This window comes from Neopelma chrysocephalum, unplaced genomic scaffold, assembly GCF_003984885.1.
Source record: "Neopelma chrysocephalum unplaced genomic scaffold, ASM398488v2 Primary Assembly neopelma1_61b, whole genome shotgun sequence".
In the NCBI taxonomy this organism is placed as follows: Eukaryota; Metazoa; Chordata; class Aves; order Passeriformes; family Pipridae; genus Neopelma; species Neopelma chrysocephalum.
Genome location: NW_020897717.1, coordinates 8,233,731 through 8,257,841, shown reverse-complemented (window position 1 = coordinate 8,257,841; position 24,111 = coordinate 8,233,731). Strand labels below are relative to the sequence as shown.

Below are 24,111 nucleotides of genomic sequence, written 5' to 3'. Positions count from 1 at the left end.
TAGACTGGGGATAGGCTCATCAAGTTTTCCTGTTGGATTTGCTTCTCTTTTGTATTGCTGAAATATTTTAATTATCACAAATACCATCCTTCTTCATTTCAGTCCCATTTTCTTTTATTTTCTCTGTATATATCAAAATATTGCATTTCCTTAATGCAGAGCGAACTTAGCCCGCCTATGTTAATAGAACATCCCCTACGATGCCTAGTCCTATGTGCCCAAGTGCACGCAGGGATGTGGAGAAGGAATGGGTTCTCCCTTGTTAATCAGGTGAGTACATAGTACCTGCAGAATCACTGTTTTCTGGTAAGTCCCCCAGGATAATTTCAGACCTCAAAACCTTCCCTTTCTGTATTGATGCCAAATGTTACTTATGTAAATCTTACGGCAGTGCGAAGTAGGTGTTTACATCAGCACGCACATCATTTGAATATTTATGCTTTTAGTCTGATCTTTGATTTTCTTTAGTCAGAAGTTGCTTTTTTGTCTCAGGGCTGCTACAGGGCTCAGTGACCTTAGTGCTCTGCATGTAAAGGAGTTTTAGTATAATGCAGTTAATGACTCCTAGCCTTTTTATGGTATAATGTCCAAAAGTAGTATAAAGTGCAGAATTCAATCTGTGCGTCTTCAGTAGTGCATTCATCACCTCCACATAAAAATGTCTCAGATATAAAAATATGCAGCATTAAGATATTATGGCTATTTATATTTATGAAGTAATTGAAATCCTAAGACCCCACAGAAACATTAAAACCAGTGTAGAACTGAGTGTTTCTTGGCTTCTAGCTCTCATACTTATTTTATACTTCTGGAGACTAGCTCCTTTCATCTCTAAACTTATGTTCTCTGTGTTTGTATGAATTAGATGTTTCAAGCATAACAACTATAAAATGGGTACTGTGGTGTCAGTACCACCCACCAGGGTGATCGTCTAAAGTGATTTTCTTAGCGAGACTTACATTACAACAGGAACATGATTTAATTCTGGGAGGTGTTAGCTTGATCTATTTGCAAGAAAATTCTTTCAGTCCCACTAGCCCTCATATTCATTAGATAATTCAGTCTCCTAGTACACATGCACTGCAATTAAGCTGTTGAAACATACTGTATTCTGACACTTCTTGACTCTTAAACGATCTTCTTATAGGGATGTCCTTTATTGTCATTATTAAAACAAAAAGAGCTCTAGTTATGTAAAATTATAGCAGTGCCCATATTGCTGAAGACACACATCAAATCTGGAATTTCAGTGTAGCTTTTGGTGGTAAAAAACACCTCTGTGTTGATTTCCCCTCATTGTCACTATCTTGAAATTAAGAGCATCGTCTGGTTTAGATAATAAGGTTCCCAGAGTCAGCAAGTCCTTCCTCTTTCCTATGGGTATAAGAGCTCATGTTCAGCCAGCTTCTTTTGCGTATTTTGCCAGACAATAGGAATGGGCATCTCTTTGTGTGGATTATTAGGATGGGGAAGAAAGGGAAGGCATGCCTAGTTGTCTTCCATGTAATTCTGGTGAGAAATGGTGTGTCTCTAGAGGAAAGATTGACATGCTGAAGATTGCTCCTGGTGCTAGGTAAAAACTTGTTAGCCCTATTTATTTTTCCTTAATTGTGGTAGAACTAAACTTTCCCACATTTCAGTGCCATGCAGTGTTTGCAGTGTTGCTGCTGCTTGGCTCAGTAGTGTTGAGTTCATTCTCAGGATGGTTTGGGTTAAGTCTAGTTCCATCACAATATTAACATTTTGCTGACACTGGCAATTCCTGAAAGATTGTATCTCAAATAATCAAAGAGCAATTCATGAAATGAAGAAGAAACATTTCTCTAACTGCAAGGGCTTTCTCTCCTGTCAATTTCAAACAGTTAATTGCTAAACAAATAGATACATTAATTCATAAGCCAAGGAGGTCAAAAATATTTTCCTTCCAAGTTTACACAGTCCAGGCATCAGATCAATACAATGCAGCCAGCAACTATTTTGTGCTATATAAAAAAGCTTTTTGCATACAGATACAATTGTATCATTTTTTCAAATCACAGGTTCATTTTTTGTTCACTAACACTGTATAGCAAAGTTAATTTTTTTCAGAATTAAAATCATTTTAGATTAAATATGATCTTTGTTAATGATTGTGGTGTTTGGTTTTGTTTTTCAGATTTATTACTATCATAATGTGAAGTGCAGGAGGGAGATGTTTGACAAGGACATAGTAATGCTTCAGGTAATCACATACCAGTTTGCATTTTTATCAAGCATTTGCAGGATGTGTGTGTGTTTGTTATTAGCTCCATCAGAACCTTTCAATGACAAGGGAAAAAGTCAATTTTTTGTGGAAAGACTTCAATTTTCTTATTGTATCTTTATCATTATGGGATAATTTGTAAAGGAAATAACGATTGTTGTAATCCTTGTTTTTTAACTATACTTTGGAAAGTGCAGAATTTTCTATGTAATGCATATATAATGCTACTACTTCAAGAATGTAATATTTTAACTAGTGGGTTGTGCTGTAGTAGCACTTGTGTGAGTCTGCATGTCTTCAGTCATGTACTCAGTGTATGCATTGGCTCTTCTCCCTCCCTTCAAAGTTGGTGTCTAAAATACTGGGCAGAAAGTGAAACCCCCATGATTTATTTTTTGTCCTTCAGGAGAGATTTTGCAAATCTGCCAGTCTATTTAGCTCTGACACAGATTCAATAAGTCTGTGCTGAGAGCAATGTAAGCTAACATTTGCAGCTCGGGGTGCACAGTTCACATGGACAGCAAAATATTTTCTCAGGAAGTTCCTCAAATCTTACCTAGAGTTAGCAATACCCAGTAGGATACATATGCCGCAAGTTACTTCTGCTTTCAGACGTATTTCACTGAGGCTTGATCTGCCACTAATTTGTAATAATCATCTGCAGCTGCCCATTTGGATAGATATCCTTTAGCTGTGTTGGAAGTTATTGTGTCTTAAAGATGGTCCCATTAGCAATAGTGAACTAAAGCAAATTTTTATAATTGGCTAACTTAGATATCTTGTTTAATAAACAGAAAAAACTTTAGCCAGTAGTTTTCAGAAATGGAAGTCAGTGTTTGTGCTGCATTAAAACATTAATATTTTTCTTTCCAAGAAGGTTTAGGAAGTTTTGCTATAAAATCTTCAGCCATTCTTTTGAGGATTGGAATTTGTTTATAAAATCTTCAGTGCTATATACTAAGTGATATTATGCCTTAAGTTGAGCCAGCAGGAACATGATTGGAGAGAAAAAAACAAACAAGTGTTTCACTGAATTTTATTTAGACTGTTTCAGATAGAAGGAATAACCCTGAGTATTTTTCATGATGCCTTTAAAAGGCCATCGAGAATTATTGATAAAGCATAGGATTCAGCTTGTCAAGTGTGCTGACACTTCTTGTTTTGGAGTCCTGAGAGTGAAAAATTTAAGTAATTAAGTCTTCATGCCCAAGATTGAGAAAGGAATGAATTTCATAAGGAATATGCTGTGGACATCATATATAAATATACAAACACGCTATAATAACATTAAATCTATTTTCTATTTATAATCTTCTTTTCTTTTAATAGACAGGTGTGTCTATGATGGATCCAAATCACTTCTTGATGATAATGCTGAGTCGCTTTGAACTTTATCAGATATTTAGTACTCCAGACTATGGGAAAAGATTTAGCTCAGAAAATACTAACAAGGTATTTTATGTATTACTGCTATAGAAAACCTACAGCTTTGCTTTTCAAAGTGTATCAGATGCTGTTGTGCTGAGACTGAGCAATTTCTTGTTAAAAAAGCAAAACCTGTAGTATTTTAATTTCATTTGGCTAGTTTGAAATATATGTAAATATTTTTACCTGTCAAACTGGTAAATGTCAGAAAGTATTGCATAATTTTTGCACTTATGATTGCAGTTCAGCATAGATTAATTTGGGAGTGCTAAGGGTGAAAACAAGCAATGTTTTGAATCACTGAAAAAGTATTTTCAGTATATGGAATAATTCTTTTAATTGAAAATTGTAAATTCTTTTTTTGATTGTTTCAGGATGTTGTTCAACAAAATAATACTCTTATAGAAGAGATGCTATACCTCATTATAATGATTGTTGGTAAGTTCAGAATGTATTTAATTAATTTTTAAAATTTAGTCCCTTTAATGGTCTGGAGTGAACATTCATCGTTTCCATCTCAAGTTTAGTTCTGTTGTGAACTTCATGTAGTTCTGACTTCTTTCCTAGGAGAAAAGCCTCAAAACTAGCTTAGATTAATGTAATGAACTTTTGAACCCTGGTGTATGAACACAAGATTCCACAGAAGGTGGCCTATTTTCCAGCCTTTAACTTGCAGAAAAAGAGAAAAGAGTGTTTAAAATCCTGAAAAAAATTATGTATTTTATTTCTACAGGTGAAAGATTCAGTCCGGGAATAGGACAGGTAAATGCAACAGATGAAATCAAACGAGAGATCATCCATCAGCTGAGCATCAGGCCAATGGCTCACAGTGAATTGGTGAAAGCATTACCTGAAGATGTAAGTAACTTGGCCTGGAGGAGGGAAGCAACTTTACTTTTTAAGGCTGATTGCTGAAAATTTTCCTTATGCAAGTTCATTTCACTTAATGTGGAATAGATGGAATGGGAGCAGCATGATTGTGCTCAGAGCAAGGTTAGCATGAGTACAGAGCAATAATTCTCCTGGAGAGGGTAGGAAAGAGATAAGGAAGGAATAACATATGAAAAAGGCAGGAACCTGAGAGCTTCTTCAGCTCCATTCTCTTTTTAATACTGTTCCTTATCTGGCCATCTGGCCGGCTGTCTCTGCAGGCTGCTTGTAAACCCTGAATTAGATGTATGGAAGTGGGTTGTTAGAACTGTCCAAAAATATAAGCTGTTATATTTTAATGCCTAACAATAAGTGAAAAGACATGGAATCAGACACAGCATTATGACTTGTGTAACATAAATGGTTCATTTGCATGAACAGAAGCATTTATGTGAATTCTATTAGGAGTGCTTTTGTAGGATAGCAGAGCTTCCTTTTTAATATTTTTGAAGCAATCTTTTAAACATGATTTCTGAAGACAGTCAGAATTCAATAGTTTATTTAACTGTACAGGTAGATTGTGAAATACTTTTCTTTGTTCGAAATATCTTATAGAATTTGAAAAGTTAAATTTTAAAATTATTTAAAAATAATTTAAGGTTGGATGAAAGAGCAAACTGGGATTTAACTTAGAGTTCCAAACTGTATTGTCAGTCTTTTTTCCTTTGCTTGTTAACTGCTGTGAATATGTATTGCATGAAGGGGATGGGAATAGTAAAAGGCAATTTGTGTATGAAGTAGCGTTACATATTTGAGCTAATGTCTCCTGCTGCCTTTTGTGGTTGTTTTATCATTTTTCAGTAACTTGTTTTTTCAGCTTTCCTATATTTATTTCAATTTAAAGGCCTAGAAACCAGAAATACTGACTGTGTATTTGAAAGATAAGCTCAGTATGCTAGCTTCAGGTTTTCTTCTGCTACTGTTACATCCAAGTTCATTATGACAGGGAAAAGCAATAAAAATTAAGCACTGAGAATGGCATGACTTGTTAAAAATGTAAATGCAGAGATGATATTCCTGAATGTATTTTCATGTTCTGTGCTTTAGTGTTCTCTTGGGTGCCAGTAAAATGACTTTGCACTACATTCATTTTGCATGCTTACTGTAGTATTGTATGATATTTGAACGTGTTTAATCCAAGAACTACAGTAACACAGTCTTGCCTTTTCACTCAATTGTAGGAGAACAGAGAGACAGGAATGGAAAGTGTGATTGAAGAAGTGGCATGTTTCAAGTATGTTTCCCTCTATTCTAATATTTCAGCTTTAGAAATGGAATGGCTAAATTAGTGAAAATGAGAGAATAAAAGAAAGGGGGCTGGGTTGAGGCAATTTCTCATGGCTTTATTCACATGCAGAATTCTTAATCCTGTTACTTACTTGTTTTCTGGAATGCCTATTGAGCAGTGTTTTTTAGCTGTTCTACTTAACTGTTTATTCTCAGATGTTAATAACCAATGGACATAAGGTGTTTGGTTTGGTTTTTGGTAGGAAACCTGGATTAACAGGCAGAGGGCTGTATGAGTTAAAACCAGAATGTGCCAAGAACTTCAATCTGTATTTCTATCACTTTTCAAGGGCAGAGCAATCAAAGGTAACTAGTAATTTAATTTTCTGGGGTTTATTTTGTATCTTTTTTTTGTTTGCCTTTTTCCAAAGCTTAGTTTTGGGAAGAAGTGTTATCAGCTACATATTTGAGAATGTTAACAAAATTTGCCAAAGATTTTGCTGTGCCACTGGATTCTGTGCCCTATACAGAGCTATTGAAATCAGTGGGCCTTCAGGAGCTTGTCTGTGGCTTCTCTTACATCTTATGTTACTGAAAGTATTTAAAACAATCTGTATTTTCCCTTAGATTTATGGAAATTGCCACTTTAGCTCAGAGTTGTCTTACAATCTTATGCTAGAAAAAGAGTCCAGGCTGGCTCAGGATGAAAGATTAATTTTGAAGCTGCATGGCCTACTTTACAAGTAGAACATAAATTGAAAAGACATAAAAGCTTTCATGTTTATTTAAGGCTGGGAAAAAGGAGAAAAACCAGTAACAATGGAGTAAAGCATGAATGCTTTTTTTATTAGTTTTATATTTGTACAGGTTTTGAGTAATGCTGGCATTGTTCTTCTATTTCAGGCAGAGGAAGCACAAAGAAAGCTGAAAAGACAAAACAGAGAAGATACAGGTATTTTTTTTGAGAGAAGATGGTAGAAGAAGGAATCACATATTGAGCTGTGTATTGCCCTGAAACTTAAGACTAACAGCCTGTTCCTGGGCTAGAGTAGAAATTGGTCGAAAATGTAGCAATTTCCCTTATGTCTCCCTGGCTAAAGATGGGGATCTCATCTGTCATGGAACCTGCCTTCTGGAGAGCTTATCCCTTTGGCTTTTCTGTTACATGCAAGCCACATGGAATGTTATAGCCTGTTATCAGTAATACTGTTAATCAAGCAATTGTATTCTGCCTTAGGATCATAGAATGGTTTGGGTTGGAAGGAACCTTAAAGATCATGTAGTTCCTATTCCCCTGCCTTGGGTTAAGCTGTTCAGTCAGACATTTTATATGGGTGTTGCAAATCTTGGAGAAATCTCAAATGCACAAATTTCCCTTTCAGCACTTCCACCGCCAGCTCTTCCTCCTTTCTGCCCACTTTTTGCCAGTCTGGTTAATATTCTGCAGTCTGATGTGATGCTGTGCATTATGGGAACTATACTGCAGTGGGCGGTAGAACACAATGGCTATGCCTGGTCAGAGTCCATGCTGCAAAGGGTATGGGTTTTTTGTTTAAAATAATGCTTATGCTAATGAATTAATATTTATTTTAGCATTTTAACGTGGTTTTATGGATAAAAGTTGTTTACTTGGTATCTGAAATATACAGAATACTCTGAACGAGAAATGGAGGGTGTTTGCTGACATACAGAACTAGGGAAACCCCTCTGGCTTCAATGCAATTTATTTTTAAAAGTGAATAGAAGACCCAGGTAAATTTCTAATGTGATGCACACAAGAGGAAAGAATTCTACTTGAATCAGTTGAAATAATGTTTATTGTGGTAGAGAAGCAGTTTATCTGAGTTATTGCATATTAAGTAGACATTGATTTTTTTTCTTGATGTTCATTTGCTTATTTCAGTTTAAGCTAAATCACTTTAAAAAATTCATAGAAGTGCACAAAAGAGTTTTCTAACTTGAAAATGTATCAGCTTTGGGAAACTTGACTTATTTTTCTCAAGGCAACTACTCTTGTCTTGGAAGATCATGCAAAGGTTGATATGAGACATCTGCAAGAGGAAATGGCCCATATCTAATGAGACCTTGTTAAATAGATGTGATAGACTGAGGAAAAATTGACTGTGTAATTAAATTTTAAAAACTTCAAGACTTTCATCAGGTTTTACCAGTTTTTCTGTAGATGCTTAGACTGTTGCGTTCCAGTTCTGTTACAAATTTTCAGGTGATTATCCTTTCCTTACATGGATTTCAGTGTTGATTCCAGGCATTCAGTAATGCTTTATGTGTGGAGAATCCTGCCAATTTGCATAGGGTTGCAAAATGGCTGATTCAGTATGACGGAGTTCACTACCAAGATTGAAGTGTTTCAGCTTTAAAATACCATTCGGACTATTATAGTGCTAAATAGGGAAATTCCGTTCTTTAAGTGGGAAATTCCATTCTTTAAGTGCAAGGGGATTACAGCTTTTCACTGACATAAAAATTAGCATTATTTAAAAATGTGTTTCTAGAGAGAATTCTGTTTAAAATGTTTAAATTTTTGTCAGTAAATTTTGTATGTAAAAAGGATTTAAAGTGTGCATTGTGCTTCGGTCCATAGACTTGAGATAATAACAAGCCATTGCAGGGAGAAAGCTAAGAAACACTGACTTCTCCCTCACTAGTCAGGACAGCAAACAGAAAGATACAAGTAGTACAATGTTGGTTTTATGTGGTAAAGTTCCAAACAAACACTATTGCTCCTGTGTAGCTTTGGAATTCTGTATATAGAAATAACTGCAAATATATTCTTATTATATAATTGTATTGTATGACTTCCCTGCCTCTTCATTAATTACCCAAACTATATAACTAGATTATATGAACTATTTAAGGAAAGAACTAAAATTCATAATTTTTACCTAGGTTTTGCATTTAATTGGAATGGCTCTACAAGAAGAAAAACAGCATCTGGAGAATCTCAGTGAGGAGAATGTTGTAACATTTACCTTCACTCAGAAAATATCAAGTATGCTTTTCTTTTCAAATTTATAGCAAATCTGAAATAACTGAAAATGCCAGAATCTCGTATATTATTCTTCTGAAACGGCATTTACCAGAAGAGTATATTTATTTATCCATCAAAATGTTACCAAGTTAACTATAGGTCCATGCTGTAGATTCTATGATGGTAGCAATACTAAAGGCATTTTCTGGAGAAGAAATCCGGAAGTTGAATAATTCCTACTAAACCTAATTCTTAATATCTTTAAGCAGCATCTCAACAAAGATTGCTGTACAGAATTAGATGCAATTGCAGAAACAATAGTGGCATTCTTAAAGATTCTTTTAATCTTGACTCTCCTTTGTATCTTCTGACTAATAATAATGGCCCATCTTCGCGAACGAAGATTTGGGGAAAGGTCTTTTTACCTTTCCAGCCTGCGCAATGGATTTTTTAGGTGAGACACAGCCTGCGCTGAACTGAGCCCACCCTTTAATCCTAAGGTTCATCTGCCGGGGCCAAGTAAGCTTGGACAATGGCAGTGAGGTCCTCAGGACGTAGGTTTGTTTAGAGTGTCCTTCTCATAGATGGATGGCCACACAGGGCTAACGACCTCCATCAGGCCAGGAGACCGGGGACTCGAACCCGTGGTCGCAGCAGTGAAAGTCCTGCACGCTAACCACTAGGCCACCAGGGGTCTCATCTTCTGACTAGAGCCTCTAGTTTTGCTAACATACGAAAGTTGCTAAGACTCTTCCATTTAAAATAGCGGGAAATAAAATACTGGAAGTTCTCCATAGCAGCTCCCAAGATGAAAACAGCAAGGAAGCACATACAGTGCATTTCTCTTGTAAGAAAATATAGTCCATAAGCAAGACTTTCATGATTTAGAGGTTTCCTCTAACTTTTCAGGATTTAGAGGTTATTCATGAAAATGTTTGCAATGGGGGGAGTTAAAAGTTATATTGTACCTGTTTGCTGAAGGAATTCTTCAGCTACTGAACAAGTGTTGATGATTTTTGTTTGTAATGTTAAGGAATGAATAATTTGTCGGGTAATGGTATAATCAGTTGTCATTGTAATATTTGTCTCAGAACCAGGAGAGGCACCCAGTAATTCCCCTAGCATACTAGCTATGCTAGAAACACTGCAAAACGCACCTCATCTGGAAGTGCACAAGGACATGATCAGATGGATATTGAAGGTAAATGTACTCTATATTACTCCCGAAATTATGGGAGTAAGATTTTTGCAACTTTCCTAATTATATTGTGATGATTTCCTTATTTCCAATGTTGATTTGTTGTAGCTACATTTTTCCTCTTCTGGAATCCAACATTGCACGTTATCTGGACAGCATTGTATTATACACAGTTACATTCTCATGTCACAAACAAATTAAATGTTGTGTTCTTTCTTACAGACTTTTAATACTATTAAAAAGCTAAGAGAAAGCTCTTCTTCAAGTCCTGTGGCCGAAACAGAAGGAAACATTATGGAGGAGGTAAAAACTGTAACAATTAGCTGATCTAGAAACATGTCTGGGTTCTGACTAGCAAAGAACTGTATTTCTAATTGTAGCTCTAAATCAAAGATGGGAAACATCAATGATTTCTGAAATTCTGTCTCACAGCTCAAACCCATTTGTTTGAAAGGCCTGTTGGTAGAGTTCCTGGGCTGGTTTTGTTTGTTTTATATATTGTAGTCTCCAAATCTTCTGCAAGTTTACCCCTTAGAATTATTTGTATTACTCATCAGAGCATGAAATGTTTCTACTCTTCCCATAATCTCAAACTCCATGGGAAGTTGCTAAAAGAAATGGTATCTATGTACTTTTACCATGCAGGTTATTCCAGATAAGCTCTGCCCATTTGTTTAGCTCAACATGACACTCTAGATACTACACAAAGACCTTAGTTAGGAATACAGGTAGTGTGGAGGGAGAGTAACACTAGAGATGAGACAAGACCTGTCACTTTCTTACCTTCTTATGAATGACTAAAGGGAAGAGAAATACAAAATATAGTTAAATGTTGAGGGGAGGAGGTTACCCTTCTGAATCTGCAGTTCTGCCTGGCAATGAACATGAGCTAAAGAAAAGAGGGCACAAAATAACTCTTTGGTAGACTTTTCTTGTGTCTTTTTATGAGATTTTCATTGTTTGGAGATTAGTACAAGTTACACATAGCAGTAGCTAAAATTTGGAGGTTAGTCCATTACACCAAGCAGTAACTAAAATAACTTACCTCTTGCAACAAGATTTTAAAAATGGCTGAATGAACAATACAATTTCAGAGTTCACGTGATAAAGACAAAGCTGAAAGGAAGCGAAAAGCTGAGATTGCCAGATTGCGCAGGGAAAAGATCATGGCTCAGATGTCCGAGATGCAGCGGCACTTCATCAATGAAAACAAAGAACTCTTCCAGCAAACTTTGGATGAGCTAGACACGTCAACCTCCGGAGTACATGAAAATAGGTAAAGGAATCTCATTTAAATTTTTTCCCCCATTGACTTTAACATCAAATTGTCCCATTGTTACTGCTTTAGAAAGCTCTTTTTTTTTTTTTTTTTTGTCTGGATGAAAAACTATTCATAAGTTTTTGAGACAAGAACACAGTAGTAAATAGAATGCTTTCTTCCCCTTCTTTATCAAGATGGTGGGATAAATATTGATTCCTCCCTTGTCGCATCCTCATAGTGCTCAGCATAAACAGGCAAATAATTCTTTGTACAAAATCATCCAGTAAATAATTAATGATACCAAAGAGACTATGCTATTAAACATAGTAAATTGGAAATAGCTGATTATATGTTGGTTGAAGATCTGGAAGAAAATCTGCTTGTAGCTGGAAATATGAACTGAAGTATGCTAATGATTTGTGGGGAAGTGGAAAGTGTTTTCAAAATTCGTGTCAGACACTTAAGGGATGGGGATGACAAGAGGGCTGCACATTTAATTTCTGTGTTAAACTGGAGTGGGTTATACTATTGGGAGGGTGTGAATTTTTTCTGGAAAGTATGTGCTAATTCTGGGAACATAGGAATTGTTTTATAAATGCCAAAACTGTTTTTTGTCAGCATTTATCATAAATCCAGAAAACTCATTCATCACACTTAAATCATGATCTGAATTGGAACGTTTTTCAAATAATTTGCTTACTAATATTCTTTCCATATTCTAGCCCTGTAATTTCAGATGCAAAACTCACAGCCTTGGGACCAGAGCAAACTAGAGTAGCCGAACCCAGGCAGGTTGTTATGTGTATATTGTGTCAGGAGGAGCAAGAAGTTAAAGTGGACAGCAGGGCTATGGTCTTGGCAGCATTTATCCAGCGATCAACTGTGTTGTCTAAAAATAGAAACAAAATTACTCCAGACCCTGGTAAGTACTGTTCATAGTTGTCTTTAATGTTAAAGAATGTTGGAGTCCCTGTGACAACCTCATGTGTTCCTTTGAGACAGTGACATAGCCTTCTTATGTTAACTGTGTGTTTGTGGAAGGCTTCTTTGTAATCAGTAGCAAAACTCCCCATCTTTTTAGTGAGGTAGAAATGTCTGTTCTAAACAATGTAAATCACTGCAAAGCATGATTTAAGTGTTCTGCCATTCATTTGTGACAAATTATTTATAACTGTTAAAAAAACCCTTAAAATCAGAAGTGTTTGTTCTTAAACGATGCCTGTAACATTAGAGAGAGAGGAGGTGTTGATGTAATGCTGTAAAAGCACAAGATGTACGTTTTTTTCCTCTCAGTTATATCCTCTGAAATGCCTCTTAGCAATAATGAAAAGATCGTGGATTTAGGTACTTTGTAAAACAGATCACAGTGAGCAATAGAGTTGTTAGAAAGGCTTCTCTGGATTATGTATGTGTAAACACATAGAAAAATCTCTGCCCTGAATTGTTTTGCACTCTCACTCTGAAAATTAATGTTCTTGGACTCATTATGTGGTGGTACCGAACCACCAAAACTGCAGATAAATCTTGGGAGTTTTATCAAGGCCTCCAAAAGCTTGGTTTGAAGTCTTAAGTACAGCACACACACACACTCAAAACAAAATTACATGATACTTGTAAATGATCTAAATAGTTTTAAGTTGTTGTGGATTACCAATGTGTTCTGTGCTTCATCAAATGAGTTACAATTCTGTGATAAAGTTAAATAATAATGTGATTGTGGTAACATCAATCTGCAGTTAAGTCGTTTGATAAATGTTTATTTCAAAGTTGTTTTGTTTTGTTTTGTTTTAAATACAGAAAAGTATGACCCATTATTCATGCACCCAGATCTGTCATGTGGAACGCACACGGGTAGCTGTGGGCATATTATGCACGCTCATTGTTGGCAAAGGTAAAAGGCTGTATTTAAGTTTTTAGTCCAAACAGCATGTTTGTTACATTATCAGTTTGCCTAATGGCACTAATTTTAATGGCAAAATTACTACCATGTAGTAAACGTAAAAAGTAATTGCATAAAGTGATTAAAACAACTTTCTATTGGAAAAAAGAAGTAGAAATCAAATGCTGTAAATATGTTCAAAATAATTTTCATTTGCTGTCTGTCATCTCGGTAAAGAAGAATCTGAAGCCATACGTGGCAGCTTTCATTCCATTTGCTTGTTTATCTCAATGCATAATTCCCTGTGGTGCACATGTATCTGAACACTGAAGCTCAGATTGCTTGGGGTTTTTTTTGCAGTTCACTGATAGACATGTTTTTGCTGCTTCTTTTGCTCTCTACTGGAGTTTTAAATGACAATGCATCTCTTGCACTCTTAATTCCTCCAATATGTTTAATTTGAAGTAGAAACATCTGCAACCTACTTCAAGTTCATCTTCAACATAAACTCAATTTTGTCCTTTGTTCTTAGTTTTTAATAAAGCTTTTTCCAGTTATTTTTATTCTTTGATTTTTGGAGGTGTATAAACATGCTTTGTGCTGTGTGGGGCCAGTGCCATGTGACAAATGCAAACCATTCAAGCCTCTGACTTTGGTGAGGCTCTTGCTTTGGTCCTTGGCATGGCTTCTGAAGTGCCTAATTTCAAATTCTGCCTTGTGTGTGAAGAGTGTTAGGAGCTCACAGAGATTCTGTGGCTATAACCACACACTGGTTTCATTTGTGGTGTTTGATATCACTGCTCACAGTCCTATGTGGGTTCCATTATCTCCTTAGAGGCCTGTATTCAGATCATTTGGGAGTCATTGTTTGGCATGGTTTAAACCACATCATAGGCTTCTGGAATAGCAGTTGCATTTAGCAAAGCAGTGAATTCAGTTTCTTTTCCATAGAGGATTCAGCCGCCAGTTTTTCCAGTTGCTCCTCTGTTTTGGTTGTGGCCTGTAATGGAATATGCCCACAGATAATGCTCGTGCTCCCTAAACATTTTATGTAAAAACGAGGCTTTTTTTTTTCTTTTAATCCTTCAACCTTCTCTCTACCTTTTCCTCTGGAAATTGCTTAAGTCTTAAACATGATTTTAACAGCCCAGTGAACTTCAGCACTTTGGGGGATTTTGGCACCCAAAAACTGGGGATAGCTGGAGATAGTAATACTTTATCAGTCAGAGGGTAGAGCTTTTTCCTTCAGATAATTCTCTTATTTATATCTGGGAAAAGGCAAAACTGTGTCTTCCTGAGAATTCTTGAATTTTTATGTAAAAGTAATGTTTTATAATTTGCCATTAATGTCTTGCTGTTTTCTAAAGGTATTTTGATGCAGTCCAAGCGAAAGAGCAACGAAGACAACAAAGATTGCGAGTACACACAAGTTACGATGTAGAAAATGGTGAATTCCTTTGCCCACTTTGTGAATGCTTAAGCAATACCGTTATTCCTCTGCTTCCTCCACCAAGAGTGTTGTTCAACAGGTCTGTTTGCTTTATGAATGTCCTTAATAAATGTAAAAAACAAGGTCCCAAACAAGCTACACCCCAGAAAACCCTCCTGAATGTTTATTATCCTCTGTTTTGATAAACTCAAATGGATTGCCTGCCTGCTTATTTTGGTTTATGGATTTTACTTTGTTATTGTGTATTACGGAATTTAGAGCATGAAAGGACAGGAAAGCATAGGACCTGCAGAAAAAGAACTGAATGTAGAAAAATACCTGGGCAGCAGGGAAAAGAGCCTGTTGAGAAACAGAAGAACATGGAATGCCTCTAAAATACTAATTCTGTATATAATTTGTCTTTAATTGTTTGTTGGGATTTTTTTTGACAGGTTAGACTTTTCAGGCCAACCAAACCTAACTCAGTGGATCAAAACCGTATCCCAGCAAATAAAAGCACTGCATTTGCTTCGAAATGAAGACTCTGCAAGTAAGTCTGAAGAAATCTGTATATTTATATGTGAAAATGTTATAATATTCATGGAAAAGAAGCGAGCATATCTGTTCTACCAGAATGGAGTTCAGAGATGATGGCATAAGTGGCAAGAACAGCTTGGAATTTCAGTTTCTGATGTTGTGCTTCTTTACCTTTCTATAATGTAAAAATCATGTATAGGTGAATAATCAGTGATTTACTACTTTTTGTTTGTACAGGTCATTCTGGTCATTCAGAAAAAATGGATCAGCTACAATTACCTGAAGGATTTAGACCAGATTTCAAACTGAAGTATGTATTTATGTCTTAATAAATCATTAAAAATTCATCATGAAATGTTAACATGAAAATAGAATGTAACTTCTGTGCTAGGTCTCAATAATTAAGGCAAATATATGAATTTTGCTTTTATTAGAAAAATTAATTATATTATTATGATGGTATTGAAATTCAACCCACAAGTCCGAAGTAGTGCAGTAGAATTTGAAGAGGTAGATGTGGTAAGTGGTTGTGCAGAGAACATGCTGCACTTTTTTTTCTAGCATGAAGAAAGACTATGAAATGGAGAGTATGCTAATATGTAATTTCAGCTGTTATGGTGTGCTTGTATTTGGTTCTACCCTTTCTTGACTTGAAGAGAAAGTAATAAAACTCATTATGTGGTACAGACAATTGTCTGCCAGGTGCACACAAAGATGTGAGGCATCTGTCCCTGTTGACAACAGATTTAGCTTTCAGTCACACATATTTCTTGTAATTTAGCCTTAACTATATAATCTTTGAAGACTAAATATACTTAACACTAAAAAATGAGATTGGTTCCAATCAAATAATAAAAAGAATAATTAGGAATGTATCCGTCACAAAAAAAGAGGTTACTGAATACCAGATCCAAAGAAGGATATTGGAGTTGTCACTTAAATTTTAAAAATCCAGTATGGGATGAATGCTTATTATTAAAGTACTATGCTGCCAGTGGAGAAAATAATGAATTAGTAATATTGTTTTCTTTGTTTTAGGAATCCTTATTCTGAGAGCATAAAAGAGATGCTGACAACTTTTGGCACGGCAACATACAAAGTAGGCTTGAAGGTTCATCCAAATGAAGAAGATCCCCGTGTACCTATAATGTGCTGGGGAAGCTGTGCTTACACGATACAGACTATAGGTACTGATGTATTCCTTTTGCTCCTTGTTACGACCCGCCCCAGGAAAAGGGGAGGGGGGGTAACTCAGGTTTTTATCAATAATTCCCTTGGGGTGGATTAAAGTGAAACGACACTAAATAATCGGTGTCTGAAAACGTATATTGGTACGGTTTATTTTAACAATCTTGTATCAACAGGTATGTTAGCATTTTGGGATAGGGATAACTTCGGGGGGGAAAATGCATAAGGGAGAGAAAGGAAGGAAAGGAAGGACAGGGTAAGGGTAAGGGAGAGTAAGGGAAAGAAAATATTAGAGTGGAAAGATGCATATAGTCACCGCCCACAGGGTCCAGCGATGACACCTGGCAGTTGCCGCTTCCATGCTGGGGGCAAAGGAGGGAAGCCCCCACACTCCAAGAAGTTATGAGTTATTATATCCATGGATGGTGTCCTGGGCCATGTCTCGAGCCTCCAACCTCTCCCTGGGCCTGCGCAGAATTTCTGAGTCTGGCCTGTTTCCCGCCTTTCAAGATTGGCAGAGGGGGGGGATGGGCCCAATTGCCCATCAGAGGTATAAGGCAAAAGTCAAAAGCCTGCAAACTCCTGGAATGCATAAATCATTAACCATTTCAGTCTCTGACACTCCTTTCTAGGTGATTTTCAAATTTAGTTAAACTCACAAGATTGAATTTTTTTTTTTTTACAGAACGAATTTTAGCTGATGAAGATAAACCATTATTTGGTCATTTACCTTGTCGACAGGTAAGGATCAAATAGCAATTCCTCTTTGAATTGGAAAAAAGAGGGAATTGTGTTTCACTAGTGAAATTTTAAGTTACAGTTATTTGATAGTTTTATTTGTTGGATCCTACTGGTGAGTCGATCTGTACCTGATTTATTAATCTATTTAAAAATCAAATCTAGAAAAACTGTTACTTTTTTTTTCTATAAACACATAATTTAGTAAGGTTGTGGTTTCTCATGGTAACAGTCAAAATAATAATACTGAAAGGAACTTGTGTGTATCTGCATAAAATAAGTATCTGTCATACACTTACACAGTCCAACTGCCCCCATAAACTACAGTTGAGGAGCCTGAAAAAAATGCAGTAAGTCAAAAGGCCTTTCTTTTCATGTTGATGAACTTGGTTGACTGTGTCTCTTATTTTTTTGTTTTTAAAGGACGACTGCCTTACGTCACTAACAAGATTTGCCGCAGCTCACTGGACAGTTTCATCTCTTTCAGCAGTGCAGGGTCACTTTTGTACTCTATTAGCATGTAAGTTCATCACCTTATGCTGGTTTTTTTGCAAAGATACAGATACAAAAAAATGCTTTCAGAATGACTGTTAGTATTGATTAGAAAATTATTTTATGTACCGGTTTTAAGGAATAGACCAAGAGCTGGTATTTCCACCTATACGTACTATGTCATACCATGGAAAAAAGAAAAGAGACATTTCTTTTGGTCTGCAACTGCAAGATACGTTTCAAGGGAAGCATGGATATTTTGCTGTGAAGGATTTCTGTTGATTCCTCCTAGAGCAAAGGAGAAGGAAGTGTGGCCCTTCACGAAAGGGATGCACTGGAAATCTAAATATGAAGAAATTAAGATTGATGTAGTGTGGAAAGGAAATAGGATATTTGCAGAGGTCTGTAATATATCTGCAAAATTTTCTGTCTTTGAAAAGTAGGATCTGTGGGAAGACAGGACTTAGTATGTAATGTCATATGTTCATTGTGAATTTTAATGAGAAGAGCCAAAATGTTCCAAACTTGAAGCATTAGTAGATACAGACAAGCAGTCTGAAGTTCAACCTAATGCAGTAATTGTCCATGAGAGGAGTATTCTGAAAGGGTGTTATAAAATGGGTTAAGTTTAATATTTCCAGTCAGTAGAGCGGGGAAGCTTTTAAAATGCATTCATATACTGAAATTATGGGTAGATGGATACCACCTACTTCAGCAAACAGTTGGCAGCTTTATGGGGAAAAACTTAATCGTCATCAGTTCATGGCAGTAATGGTTGAGCCGTTTTCTAAGTGAAGCAGGGCAGAAGATGCTGCTAGCTATTTGACTGGAACTTAGTGGTGTATGGTGTTTTGCGTGGTTTGGGTGTTCTTGAAAACTTGAATCAATGTTTCTTCAAAGCTCTCCTTCCTTCCTACTGACAGAAGCAACTGTACTGCTTTGATTTGTGTGAAGGAAAAAAGTTTCTGCTATTTTATTTTTCAAGGCTAGGAATAAGGAAAATTATTAGCCTTTGATCTGTCAGTATTCTATAAACTATACATAAAGATGACTTCCTGAAAAGAAATTTGGTTTAGTAAATCCCTTGCTCTGGTCACGTTTTTGATAGAAACATTTATTACACTTTTGGGTTGAGTTCTGTGGCTACATGCTTACAAAAGAAAAACATTTAAAATCTGAGTAGTGATGAAATGTTTAGTAATAGAAATAGATTCAAAATGTCACATCTTCAACTAATTAATTTTTTGGCCAGCACAGCAGTAGTCTTCAACTGAAGTATTTTTAAGTTCTTATGATGAGACTATTTTTTACTGTAGTAGTGTTTTTAAACTTGGCAGCTTAATGCTTATAGCTGCATTGTAAAGCTATACCCATAGCTACAATTGAAACTCTTTTATTATAAATCAGATTTTACTGCTTGGAGCAAAGAAGTCTGCAACTGTTCCTTGATTGTTACTTAAAATATGTAGTAACATTTTCAAAACAATTTATATTGTTTGCTTTTAGATGGAGGTGCTTGGAATTAATTGTGTGTGAATTTTTGTTGTCAGATGGAGTGCTTTAGTTAATAATTTGTGGTTATTGTGAATACTACAGAGTTGGAGAGACCAACATCTCGCTCTTTCTTAATTAGAGATAAAATAATGTATGTATATTTTTGAGTCCAGAAGGCAAATTATTTATGTAGGGCAAGTTCACTGAATCTTGTCAAGTTAAGCAAATTGCATCCTTTGAGCAGCTGTCTAGCAACAATTAGTGGTCCTATTTAATCACTAGTGTTTGAGCTTATTTCTGGGTCAGAGCAGAGTTTTAGATACTGTCTCATTTTATCTCCCACTGGAAACCCAAGAAATGAAACAAAGTTACTATGGGAGTAGCAAATGGCTACTTCGTTTCATTTCAATAGAGTAAAATAGGCAGGAGTCTTTTCCAATAGTGTTGAACAACTCTTGAATTGATTCCTTTCTGTCCAAAACAAGTACATTTGTATTTTTTTAAGCATGTACGTGAAGGAGATGGCTCTCATTTTGTAACTGAAGTACACTAAAATCTTTTCATATATAAATGTTCAATTAATTTTTTTTTCCTCTCCAAAATATTTAGCACTGGTGCCTAATGAAAAAAATGGAAATCTTCCTTGCATACTTGATATTGACATGTTTCATTTATTGGTATGTATTCCATAATATGTATTAATAATGTTTTGATCAAGTAGGCACTATGTAAAAATTATTGAAAACTTTTTCTTTAAGTTAGGAACCTTTCAAAATGTTCAGGTTTTTAATATTTTTTTCACTACTTAATAAATTTTAAAGACTTCTTTAGTTTCAAGTATTTCTATATATATATAAAAAAGGGGTAGAATGAGGCGGAATATATGGTCTTTGGCTGTTAAAAACACCCCCAAAATAAATGAAAACCAACCCCTCCAACAACCCACAAACAAAAAATAGGGGCAAAAAAGATCCCCCAACCAAACAACGAACCCAAAAAAACCAAACGTATTCAAAACTCTCCTGATAGTTAATCATTGTTCTCTTAAATAATGTCTGTGTAATTAGCTTCAAAATTAGCCTTAAGTGTGCCTTCAAAGGGTATAGTTGCAGCATGAGCAGAGAAAAGGGGAAGATTCCAAAGGAGAAGGAATGTACCGGCTTTCTTGTTTTCTTTTACAGGTAAGCTTGGTGCTCTCTTTCCCTGCCATACATTGTCAGGATTTTTCAGGGGTTAGTCTTGGCACTGGAGATCTTCACCTGTTTCATCTTGTCACTATGGCACACATAATACAAATTTTACTTACCTCATCAACAGGTAATGCCACTTTCTTTCAACTTTTATTGAAATGATTCCTCAAGTCTGTACTTAAAAAAAAAGCTACGATGCTGCTGGTAAATGTGTGCAGTTTATGGTTGCAAAACACAGTTGTTGGTGCTCTGTCTTTCTGTCCACAGAGAGTATCTATAAATTGTACTTACGCAAGTTCAGTCATCTTGTCTTTATTGCTCAACACTGGAGGTTGCTTGGAGCATAGCTAGTCATGAATCCTAGCTTTCCAGCCAGTATGTGGAAGTGTTTATGGCAGAGACTTGGCTTAGGCATTACATGATGAATAAGTTGCAGTTAGCAAACTAAGGCATCAATGTATCTTCTGGCAAGAGGAGCTGGATAAGGCATGGTATGCCAAAACCAAGGAACTCCAAGCAAGTACATTGGGAACCCAGCCAATTGAAGAAGTAAATCAACACCTCACTGGAGCTGACAATAGCATAAACTTACCAAATAGGATGTGCAGCAGAAAACTTTTTTCTAGTACATCCTATTCCATTCCAGTGGAATATTTCACTTAGTTTGGGCATTTTTTATCAAAACTTGAACAAATGCATTCTTGTTGTATAATCATGTATATATGAAACAGCTTGCTTATTTATTTATTTCTTCTTCAGAAGAGAATGGCATGGATCAAGAAAACACTAACAGTGAAGAGGAAGTAGCTGTGCTTACACTGTATAAATTTCTCTGCCAGTGTACAGGAAGGTAAAAGAGAAAATTTTCTGATATTTTTCTCCCTCCTCGACTCAACATTAATTACTGACTGAATTCTATGTAATAATGTGGTCAAAGATGACGCTTTTCACTTGGGAGCTCTTGTATCTTGTTTCTTATCCAGTACCTCTAGATTCACTTAACTAACTATTCCTATAAATTTCTCTGTGATCATGAAGATACTTGCTCATGAAGGTTGTTCTCTGGAACAATTTTTTCTTTAGTTAGTTTGCAGAATCTGGAATTGGCAGTGTCTGAGTACAGAAAATTTGTTGGGATAGGAATGGCTTCAAAATGGAAGAGAATAGGTTTAGATTAGTTATTAGGAAAAAATTCTTTACTGTGAAGGTGGTGAGGCACTGGAATAGGTTGCCCAGAGAAGCTGTGGATGCCCATCCTTGGAAGTGTTCAAAGCCAGGTTGGATGGAGCTCGGAGCAACCTGGTCTAATGGAAGGTGTCCCTGCCCATGGCAGTGGAGTTGAAACTAGATAATCTCTAAGGTCCCTTCCAACCCAAACCATTTTATGATTCTATGATCTGAAATGTTCATGCAAAATTATCCTTAATGTACTGTCCCTGTTGGTTACATTTTTATGAATCTCTAGTTTATTGTTTTTCTTGAAGTTTTCTTTGAAATAAACACTTTGCATAATGATTGTTTCAACTGAAGTCAGTAATTTAATATGCAATATGGCTGAAGACTTACTAAATATAGCTCTCAAACTGAAATGATTAAATAAAAGCAAACTTTTTTTAATTGTATTCTCTTAAGTGCCTTGAAAGAAATTTCCTCAGGCTGGCACCTGTGGAAGAATCTAAAAGCTGGAATCATGCCTTTCCTGAGATGTTCTGCTTTGTTTTTTCATTACTTAAATGGAGTCCCGGCACCCTCAGAAATTCAAGGTACTGTCTGCTTTGTATTAAATCAAATATTTAATAAGCTTTTCAAGACATAAACATTAATGATCAAAATAAATTACATTTAAACTCTCTTTTCTGAAGGAACTGATTGAATGAATGTGGACTTGTTACCAGTGCAGAATCATATCAAATCATAACAAAAAAGACAAAAAAAAATAATTTGCTTGTTTTAAAAATGTGTTTTTAATATAGAAGTAAACACTGTTCTAGATTACTTAAATCGGAAATTGATGCTCTTCTGTTAATAAGGGAAATTTTGATTATTTCAAAGCTCCTATAGATTACTATTTTCAAATGAGACCTTTTCCTTGCATTGATTTCATTCAATCAGCATCCGCTAATAGTTAGTATCAAGGCCAGGCTGGATGGGAGTTTGAGCAACCTGGTCATCTGGTCTAGTGGAAGGTGTCCCTCTTCTTGGCAGGGAGGTTGGAAGTAAATTGTCTTTAAGGTCCCTTCCAACCCAGACCATTCTGTGATCTCACTGTGTTATGTTACACCCCAAATAATTGATGTTAGTAACATACTTCACTGCCCTCCACATATGGCAGGGACAGAATGTAAATCTTAAGATGTTAATAATAAGTAGGTTCACAGCACATCAGGACTGCCATGTTTAAAACAAAGTCTTATACTTGGTGCTGAGCTGACATAAGAACAGTGGTTGTCTCTTGTCATGGGTGTGTTTGTGATTTCGTAGTTTCAGAATGTTTCCTTGACAAGTTGTTTGTAAATTGTAGATTTTTTTATTGGTTTTTTTGTTTAACCAATCACAATACTTCATCAGTTACGCCAAAAGAAAGAAACCTCTTTTCCTGAACTTTTGTTTTCTGTAACAAGGTTTCTCAAGTTCATAGTCTGGACCAGTAGAGATCACTTGAGTTCTTTGTTTTATGGTTACTTTAAGGTACAAAGTGCAGATGTACTTCCAGACAGTAGGTCTTTGGGCCTTTAAAGACTGTGTTGTAAGAGAGCAAAAAAGAAAGGCTTTGCTTCACTTCTGTTTTACAATCCTCAAGGCCCTGCAGTTTTCCACCTGTGAGACGTTCTGTTCTGGCAGTGTCCCGTGACACTGGGTGTTTTGTGTTCCTTTCCCACTCCCCTGCTCCTGGATCCATGGATCCCACAACTGGCTTATATTCCTTTTCTCTGGTGTTTTACTGAGGGTTGCAAAACAGAAATTACTTGGACAGGAGAGAGAAGTGAGTGCAGCTTTTATTCTAATTCTCTTCCCTCCTCTATTCAGGAGCTAAAGAGGCTGTTCCCCAGAAGAGGTACTGGTATGCTTTTTCCTGAAAGTTGGGAGAGCAGAGGCCAGGAGAGTCAAACCAGTAGACTAGTGTGATTATGGCAGTCTGGGGCTATGTCCTAGATATTTTAGTAAAGTTTGGCATTGCAGCATTTGCAATTCCTGTATTTCTTCCTAAGGCTGTGGTATGCTGCCTGTCACTGACCGCCTGTCTTGATTCATGTCACAAGAAGCATGAAGTAGCCATTTATTGGGTGGCATTGAAACAAAGACATATTAAGTTGTAAAGGCTGTTCAGCTCTCAGTTGTGGTTCTTATATGACTATGCTTGAAACATGCTTAGAGAGGAAATTTTAGGAAAGGTGCTTTTCTTTATTGGCAGTTTTCCAGCATAGCTGTCTGGTGCCTTTAACACTTTCAATCCTCATGCCATGTTTTGGGTGCTGGAGAATACAGTTTTGAAAAAAAGGAAAAGGATAGCTGTCCCATTACTTAGAGCTGTGTTTAATTTATTGTAGTTAATGTCATTTTTGAAAACATAGTTATGAGAATTACACTTTTTTCTTTTTCAGTAAATGGAGCAAACCAGTTTGAACACTTATGTAGCTATCTTTCCTTGCCAAACAACCTCACTTGCCTTTTTCAAGAAAACAGTGAGATTCTGAACACTTTAATAGAAAGGTAAGTTGTGTTTTTATGCTTAGTTTAAATATAATGAGTCCTGCACAAGATAGTAGTATAAGTATTCTCCCAGGAATGCATATATGGAAGTGAATCGTAGATTTTGAAAAGTGTTTGCAAAATAAGTGTTTTGAAAGAAATAATTCTGGTTGTAGGGTTATTTAATATATGTATTGTGGAT

At 36.1% G+C, this 24,111-nt stretch overlaps 1 protein-coding gene across 2 annotated transcripts in view; it reads left to right on the top strand.

The window, feature by feature from the left end:
* Positions 1–24,111, top strand: part of UBR2 (ubiquitin protein ligase E3 component n-recognin 2) — a 59,363-nt gene that overhangs the window by 29,313 nt on the left and 5,939 nt on the right. For both annotated transcript variants that reach the window (XM_027682020.1, XM_027682022.1), the window contains exons 17-42: positions 160–270; positions 2,156–2,221; positions 3,572–3,694; positions 4,042–4,105; positions 4,401–4,525; positions 5,779–5,831; positions 6,088–6,190; positions 6,728–6,776; positions 7,207–7,361; positions 8,732–8,834; positions 9,905–10,014; positions 10,234–10,314; positions 11,106–11,287; positions 11,995–12,194; positions 13,070–13,163; positions 14,519–14,680; positions 15,033–15,130; positions 15,355–15,427; positions 16,156–16,304; positions 16,991–17,046; positions 17,467–17,563; positions 19,639–19,706; positions 20,211–20,346; positions 20,979–21,069; positions 21,852–21,982; positions 23,822–23,930. In XM_027682020.1, coding sequence (XP_027537821.1) covers positions 160–270; positions 2,156–2,221; positions 3,572–3,694; positions 4,042–4,105; positions 4,401–4,525; positions 5,779–5,831; positions 6,088–6,190; positions 6,728–6,776; positions 7,207–7,361; positions 8,732–8,834; positions 9,905–10,014; positions 10,234–10,314; positions 11,106–11,287; positions 11,995–12,194; positions 13,070–13,163; positions 14,519–14,680; positions 15,033–15,130; positions 15,355–15,427; positions 16,156–16,304; positions 16,991–17,046; positions 17,467–17,563; positions 19,639–19,706; positions 20,211–20,346; positions 20,979–21,069; positions 21,852–21,982; positions 23,822–23,930 — 2,789 coding nt within the window. The remainder of the gene's footprint in view (positions 1–159; positions 271–2,155; positions 2,222–3,571; positions 3,695–4,041; positions 4,106–4,400; positions 4,526–5,778; positions 5,832–6,087; positions 6,191–6,727; positions 6,777–7,206; positions 7,362–8,731; positions 8,835–9,904; positions 10,015–10,233; positions 10,315–11,105; positions 11,288–11,994; positions 12,195–13,069; positions 13,164–14,518; positions 14,681–15,032; positions 15,131–15,354; positions 15,428–16,155; positions 16,305–16,990; positions 17,047–17,466; positions 17,564–19,638; positions 19,707–20,210; positions 20,347–20,978; positions 21,070–21,851; positions 21,983–23,821; positions 23,931–24,111) is intronic.